Source organism: Anabas testudineus, chromosome 9, assembly GCF_900324465.2.
Source record: "Anabas testudineus chromosome 9, fAnaTes1.2, whole genome shotgun sequence".
Lineage (NCBI taxonomy): Eukaryota > Metazoa > Chordata > Actinopteri > Anabantiformes > Anabantidae > Anabas > Anabas testudineus.
The window spans coordinates 18,763,816-18,772,204 of record NC_046618.1 but is presented as its reverse complement, the minus strand read 5'-3'; the positions used below and the strand labels follow the sequence as shown (position 1 = coordinate 18,772,204).

Here is an 8,389-nt window from a genome sequence, read left to right as displayed (position 1 = left end):
ACTGGGATGAAAGCAGGGGGGCGTGGAGAGACAGGCAGAGACACACACACACCCCCTTCTAATGTCTAACACATGCAAGCTCAGAGGGGTGATTGTGATAGAGTTTGGCGACCTACCGACTAAATGATGGATGTTATGTAATCACCCCATCAATGCAGAGAGAGACAGACAGAAACACCACCTTTAGGATCAATTGCAACTTGCTCCGGTCTGGTTTTCTACATGTGTGCCAGTCTTTTACGCACCGTTAAAAAAACGCAGGCAGGAGAAGATCATGCAAGTTCCACACCAGTGCAACCATTGTCTCCTGCTCCTTGGGTAGCCATACTTCTGCATGATTACACAAAGTAGAAACGTGTTTTATTTGAACATTTATTGTCCGAATGATGTAGAGAAAGCACTGAATTTCCATAAATATGTTTCTGTACTATATAATAGGTTTACTTATTGAGACAAAGACTAGTTGCTGAAGACAATCACTCAAACCTTTCCAATACTCATCTCTGATTTATTGTAAATGAAGTCATTGGCCAAAATAAGCCACTATGGCAGTAATGGTTCAGACATGACTAGTTTTTAGCAATTTAGTTAATAAATGAGGTGAAGTTACATTGGGGTGTTTTTTTTAACAGGTTTCATCCAAATGAAGCTCTCAGAATGTGAGTGAACATTAAAAGAATGTTGTCAGGAGACGCATTTTTACGTTTGTGACACAAAAATATTGCCAGTGCTGGTGAGTCAGCTAAACAGGTTTATCAGGTCATCAAACAGACATGTGCAGCCTTTAGGTCACACTGGTAGTTTTTTTTCCACATCACAATCTACTGTGGCTCTAAAATGAAATGCAAAGCAAAGCGTTGTCACTGAACGACAAAGTGCAGCCCAGCTAAGTGTGTTTAAATATGTGTGACACTTCATGTGTACCAGAATTGAATAGGAGCAACTATCAGATTTTATTTTTGGGGTGATGAGAGAAACAATGGTTCAGTGGATGCTGGTCAGCTGGTCAGAGAAGAATCACTGTCTTTAAATAGATGCATGATGCCTGCCTGTGCCAAACTGGGCTCTCTCCCTCTAGCTCTCTATCTCGCTTTCTCTGTCTCTCTCTCTCTCACACACACACATGGACAGACACGTCATTTCAGCACACACTGGGATGTTGTTTGTCAACACCCCTCACAAGGTCAGCTCCATGGTTACAATTCATGTTCCATCAATCACACACACACACACACACACACACACACACACACAAACACTTATCAGCATTTTTGTGTAGTATTGTTGCTCATGTGTTGCATCTTTTTGTGGTTTTCTTTAATTCTCAAGTGGTATTTTTGGAAGCAACTACAAAGACAAACTGCCTCTGTCAAAGTAAGTAACATCAGTAAGCAAATTGAATTCATACAGGACTCTTTAAAGCAGGAAGTTACCAGGAAGTATTTTAAGAAGAAAAAATATCAGTGCTTCGTGTAATTTTGAAAATCGACGTGTCAATATAAACATGTACCCCATAGACATGAACTTGTCTTGGTTGAGACAGGAAAGAAGTTTTACCACCTTATGGTTCAGTTCATCACCTGACTGAGCAAATCTGATCTGTACAGACTAGTGTGCAATCAGCTGGGAGAGCTGGCAGGACGACCAGACGGGCTCACAGGCTCAAAGGGTTCAGAACGTACAGACAAAATTGACACTCAAGTCTAATTTTTAATGTCGTCCAGCTGCTAACACAACAACTGCACCTGTAGACACAGAAGAAACAGATCCAAAAACGAACCTTACATAAAGTTACTACGGGCTGGTTCGTCCTGGGAGACGTTCACGGCACTGCCACTCTGGGGCAGTAGAGCAGATCATCCAACACAGAGGATATAAATAACGAGTCACACCCCCCAGTGATGAGGTCCAGACAAAATAAGCAGCACGGGGAACGGCAGCAACAGTGAAATGCCAGGGACTCTCCAGTGTGTATTTATATCACAGAGGAGCGGTGGGGGGGTAAAGTAAGATAAAGAGAATGGAAGAAAGAGAGAGAGATGAGTCATCGTGGTATGAAGAGCAACTGTGTTCAGCAGTCACTCAAGAGAACAGACACTCAGGTCAGAAATGCACATATGCCTTCAACTGGTTTTATCACGATCCCTGCTGGCTTTGCCACCATTGTGAGTTTTTGTGAAAGTTTTTATCTTTATCTAACATTTTATGGTATTTTAATTGGGTCCACTTACAAATCTGACAGTTTGATTTTACAGTGAGAGACATGCTCAAATAAAAAAAAACACAAGCACAACCCATCATTACGCTTTCATCTCATCTGGTCTCCTCTCTGTCTGTGCTGACCTCAGGGTGGGTAAAACGGTTTATATATATTCAAAATATTTCCATCTATTTTCCACTTGTGTATTGGGGCATGCATAATTTTTTTGCACTATGTGTCATTAACTTTATCAAAGTGAATGTAGTGGTGATTTCTTAAAACGATTGCTAAACCTTTCTTCCTTTCATCACCAGGGTAACAAAGCAGAAATGTGTAGGAACACATGTTATCTCCTTAAATATCGTCACAATTACACATTCACCAAAGGCCATACTGTACACCTACACTTAAACAAAGCTCTGTAGTAATTACAGTGAGATTTGTTTACAAGATTTATTTAACCTAACACTTTCCAATAGTCCTAATGAAAATTTACAACCAAAAGTCATTGATTTAAATACAGTTAAAGACTGAAGTCATTAAAGCATCAAAGTGATGACTTAAATCAACTCTGTATATTCTTTCCGAGCTTTAACAAGTTTGTTCAAAGTGAGATTAAGTGAATGAAATATTATTGTGGAGCAGAAATCCAGCGGGTCAGAAAATGATTAGAGGTAGAGCCTTTACTGCTTTGTGCTACTTCAGTCTAAAGGGGGTGAAGTGAGGGAGGCACGAGGGGGAGGATGAATGTACGAGGTTCAAAAACAGACTAGTAGAGAGAGGTGACAAAATAAGGAAAAGCTGTTTATTCAAGTGAAGAACGAGAGTAGAAGTGGGAGAGGAGTAGAGGAAATAGCTCAATGACACACTTACATTTGATAAAGTCTGTTATTGTTTCTCATATGTTTCCATATTAATTTATTTATTAATTTAAGATGGTGAAAAGAGACTTGAATATTTTAGCTAATTTAAAAAAAACGTTTTAAAAAACAGGTGAAAGTGTAGCTGGTCTTCTGATTCAAAAGAACCTTGAACCTCCTCCCATCATTAAAAAATCTATTACTTATTTATACTATCAACTTCATGAATCATATCTTCCACTGATAACACTTTACATGTTTGGAAAATCAGTGCGTCAAACAGGAAGTTATGATCCCTGTAATATAAAGTGCATAAATGTGCTCTGGAAAGATTGATTCCTGTTTGTTATGTATGACAGTATACCTAAATAACTGTTCGATGTTGAATGTTCTTTCTTTATTTAAAATCTATTATCAATCTGTCCCAAGGCAAAGGAACTGACACACCAGCTGCAATATCACTGTGCTGAAGATGAAGACTTGTATATATTCTAGCAGGATTTCCTCCTCACAAAGAAAATCATGTGAGCTTGTGAGTGAAAAAGAAAAAGGTGGAGAAAAGAAGACACAATAATAATAATAAAAAAAAAAAAAATAATAATTGTAATAATAATACAGATATAGAACAAAATACAGATGCAAACCACAGAGTGTGTATATGTGTGTGTGTGTGTGTGTGTGTGTGTGTGTGTGTGTGTGTGTGTGTGTGCACGTCATGTTTTTGGTGCAAGAGTGGACTCTGGTGGCCTGAAGAAAAATGATTAAATGAAAACTAATTCAAACTGGACGTCTCACACAACCAAATACCAAATGTATTCACATAAAGCTCCTTCATCAGCGGCAGGTCTCGGGGTGATTTCAGGTAATTTCTGACCCATAAATCCAGAACAAAAAAAGTCCAGTCTACGTCAGTCCACATGTGTCACATGATAAAGCTGTTATCAGACATATCAATATAAACAGCCCAGTGAGATGATAAGTCAACCAGGTAGAAGTCACAACAACACTGTTTGCAAAACACAACTTTTATTCCACTCTTGTTCAAATACATTTTCAATTTGAAATCTTTTTTTTTTCATTATTCTTATTAACGCGTTTTAAGAAACAAGCTTGTGTCTAAATATTAATATACAGAACATAAAACATAATTACTATTACAGTTGAATTCTATGTACATATAATTATGGAGACTGGACATTTTATCTATATGGACATATGGTATAAAAGTCAGACTTCTACATTTAGTCTACATCTCTAATTTTATTGGCATCTTGACTGTGAGAACTCGTGTGATATTATTTACTGTACATGTTGTTGGAGTGACACAAAACATTTAGTCTTTCTATTTAAAGTTGTTCTAGTAGACCAGCTACTGTATACAGTATTTCTCTCACATTTTGTCCTGAGCTTTGAACAGTTCTTTCATACAATTAATTTAATGTAAGTAAGGTTAATGCTCATTTACAGTGGAAAGAATCCTTAATCATTTACTCTGACGTCAGTGAATTCTTAATCATTAACAAGTCTTAGATCAAGTCTTCAGAAATCTGCTGTCATTTAGTGGTGGGTTGGGCCAAAGTCGTCAAAAACAAAATGAAGACGTAGAAGAAACAGACAAAGTAAAGTCAGATTGTTTGATTTGAATTCAACATCAATACATCATTTGAAACAACTGCCACATGTAAAAACCAACTTTGATGGCTGCCATGAATCTGGACAAACATCCACATTACTTACTGTCAAACATCGTGACAGTGGAAATCATGGCATCAGAGCTACAGTAAGTGTGTCAGGCGTCAACCAATTATGTTTCAGTGTCAAATCATAACTAGACAAACCTTGTGATTATTTACAAGTTTAAAAAAATACTGATGTGGTCTCAGACGTTAGGACACTAACACATAACGTACCACCAAGTGGCACCCAATCCTTATGATTGAGGAGACTTTAAGTCTTTAAGATTGATCTGAAAAACAGACAAACAGGAAAAAACATGGGGGACGCAGCAAATCCAACTGCACACCGAACCCTTTATAACAATCATCATACGTGGGGACAGTGTCTGTTCGGGGTCATGAGTGGTTGACTGCCTTGGAGGGTTGTAATTTTTAACGTGGTTCCATCTCTGGAGTTTTCAACCTCTCTGTCACCAGCATTCATAACCACAATAAAAAGAATTCATAGAGCATTATAAACCGGTTCACTCGTACCCACGAGGCAGTGCAATGATCAAATCTGTCAATACACACACAGTGTGATGGTCCTTGCTTACGGCTGAGACTGTGTTTGTGGTTGTACCATGTCTGTGTGAGGTGGGGGTGCTCTTGGATACACAGGAATGTTATATTCTGTGTAAGGAGGAGGGAGATCGTCAGGCTTACATCCCAGCTGAAACACAAAGAAACACACACACAAAGCAAAAGTGAAATACCAATCAAAATGACCTGATGTATCCTGGTCTAGTTTTTGTTTTGTATCTGTCAGCGAGAGGTGTTGTTGTTGAATCACCTCATTATAAGTAGGCGGGGGCCCACAGTAGACAGTGGTGCTGTATCGTGGAGGTGTGTGGAGCTCCTGGTTGCCCTGAGACACCCTGTGGTGGTCTTCGCCATCGTGCTGTGACAGGCTTCTAGGGAAGGGGACAAAGTATATCGAAGGTGGGCGCCCGCCATGCTCGTTGCGTCGCCATGCCTCCCTCTCCATGTGCTGCTCCCTTAAGCGACTGCACGCCCTGCAGAAGGTGGTGCAGAACAAGATGGAGAGAGCACAGCCCAGGATGCCCAGGAAAATCCTTGGAGAGGGGAGGAGAAGAAGGAAGGTGATGGGTACAAAACAAAGGAAGATAGAGGGCGAGAGACAGAGGATGATTGCTATAAAAAGAACAGGGTAATGAAGGTGACTGGTTTTAAACTAATGAGATATTTCAGTTCACTACAGACACTGTTTAGGATCTCAGAGTCCCATATTCCATAAATAATAATAAATCCTCAGCGTTCATTTCCATATTTTGTCAACTGTGCAATACGGGTTGATACTTCCTTTATAGGTTTAATAAAATCAAAACAAAATGAACACACAGTAACACAATTACAAGTAAAATGTGATGAATGGAGGAAATGAAATACTTCTTACTCCAAAATGGGGAAGTAGTCCATCATCTTTGGAGCTGTTTGGATAAACTCTTAATGGACCCGATAGAAGTGAAGTCAAAAACCAGAGCACGAACCTGAAGGTAAAACAAGCAGAACACTTCAATTAAATGTATTATTTAACATTTCCTCTTCATCTGTAGCTGCTTAACTTGATAGACGCTGACACACTTGTATCGTAGGACAGCAAGTTCATGGTGATGTCCTCTAATATAAGAGAGCACATTTTACTTTCTCTTCCTGGTCCAACAGGAAAATAAACTTTGAACTTGAGACCCATAAAGGTTTTGTTCTAGTCTCTATAACCCAAGAGCATTTTATTGCTTACCTGTACTGGCTGGTGGGAAGATAATATACTTATAAAAGATCATTTCCTACAAAAGAACAGCTTGTGGTTTTCTGGCCACATGCGGATTACCATCATTCAATCTACCTGCACTTGTTCGTGTTATTATGCAAACATGATCACAGGTGTTGCTTCTAAACCTGTCAGGTAGTAAACAGGAATCGAGGTAAAGTGTACAAAGAGGTCAGAGGCACTGACATGAGAGCCACAACACGGCATGTGGTCTAAATGATATTTAGCATAAAACTACGGTTAGGTTATTCAAAAAGGAACAAGTAACATTTTGAAACCCATAAATGATATGTAACTTATTTATCTTTGAGCTGCTGCCACACAATTCAGAGGTGAGGCGAGCTGTATGATTCCTCCCGTGTGTTGTCAAAATCATGTGATTTCATGTGGAGTAAATAATCACATATCCATCTGAATCTAATTACAAGTTCCTGGATCACTGGATTTAAATGAGAACAACTGCAGCACAAGACCGACAAGTAGGTCTGGTTTTAAATGTAAAACCAAATAACTACTGTAGCAAAACACAGAAAATTTTAATGTGAAGTTATTTCTTCAACTGAATACACTGTATTACAAGCTGAAATTAGGACAGTTGAAAAAGATACAATAAAAGTAATAAAAAGTACTTAACTGGATAATCTGAGAAATGCATTGTCACACAGCTTGGATTGGCTCTAGGACAGCAGCTGAAGTATATTATATTATATATTATAATATATTAATTAGATTGATTATCGGTGGTTCATAGTCTCCTTGTCGTTCCCCTTACATTATCAGAAGCTATTAGTCATTGCATTACAGCACTGAACAACTTCCTTGAACCATAAGTAAATTCCTGCTGATGTCATTTGAATCATAGCTTCAGAAGTCGACCAACTGTTCAATACAACCAAGTCACGGTTATCAAGTTGAAACTCCTGGTACTCTTTTTGCTTTATTTCATGTCTCATTAAACTACAAGTGACTGTGTGATCAGCGTTTAACACAGACTTTATATTTTCGCTAAAATGAAAATAAGGACTGAATTTGTTTTTGAAGACTTTTAACTTTGCCTCTTTTTATAAATTAAATGAACTATTACTCAAAAGCAAACAAGCCCGAGATCAAGCAAAAGACACTAGAGGTATAAATTAGGTCAAAATTCACAACACACGGTCAGCGAGCACATGGAACAGGGGCCAGGTCTGTAAATACTGACTGAACAAATACACAGATCCTAATATGTTCCATTTGAGATTCTCAATAATGACAATCAGTATGATCAGTTCCTAGTAAATGAGCAGTAAGTTTCATAGACAGGAAGCAGAAGTAGAAAGACTAACTTCAGACACCTACCTTTAGTTCAGAAACAGCTCTCCTAAGGTGTGCTGCAGTGAGCGGGAGGGCAAAATCACTGGATCAGAGTACACTTTCTATTGTGGGTGTGTGGGGAAGAGAGGGCGGTGGAGCGTATGTGAGCGTGGACATGCACAGGAGTAAGTGCAAAATCCATGAAGCCCATATACACTGCATATGCACAAACCCTTGAAATTGAAGTTTACTTTGTTTTATCAGCAACGTTAAAGCTTGTACCTAGTTTATACGCCAGTGTTATGTCCACAGGATGAGTCTATGTTCCCATGAATCAGCTGGAATAGTATGTGCTTGAAGGTCCAACTAAAATTTCATAGCAACATTAGAAGTTTTAGAAGAGCAACAACATGTTTCCTGTTAATTCAAGTCAGGAGTAATAAAATCTCAGGGTTCTTCCGTGTTCTCCTAAGAACAGAGTCATTACTGCTGCTCCAGAGTCAAAGCAGTATTCTTCCATCATGTATTT

At 38.7% G+C, this 8,389-nt stretch overlaps 1 protein-coding gene across 2 annotated transcripts; it reads right to left on the bottom strand.

Moving 5' to 3' along the window:
- Positions 1–4,097: 4,097 nt before the first annotated feature.
- si:dkey-283b1.6 lies at positions 4,098–7,953 on the bottom strand. 2 transcript variants are annotated; one of them, XM_033326140.1, is made up of 4 exons: positions 7,906–7,953; positions 6,193–6,286; positions 5,569–5,851; positions 4,098–5,448 (listed from the first exon to the last, which is right to left on the bottom strand). In XM_033326140.1, exons 2-4 carry the CDS (start codon positions 6,216–6,218, stop codon positions 5,329–5,331), a joined length of 429 nt encoding a protein of 142 aa, XP_033182031.1. In that variant the 5' UTR covers positions 6,219–6,286; positions 7,906–7,953; the 3' UTR covers positions 4,098–5,328. The 2 variants fall into 2 exon arrangements, with proteins under 2 accessions (XP_033182031.1, XP_033182030.1); XM_033326139.1 differs by lacking the exon at positions 7,906–7,953 and adding an exon at positions 6,538–6,655.
- Positions 7,954–8,389: the final 436 nt, after the last annotated feature.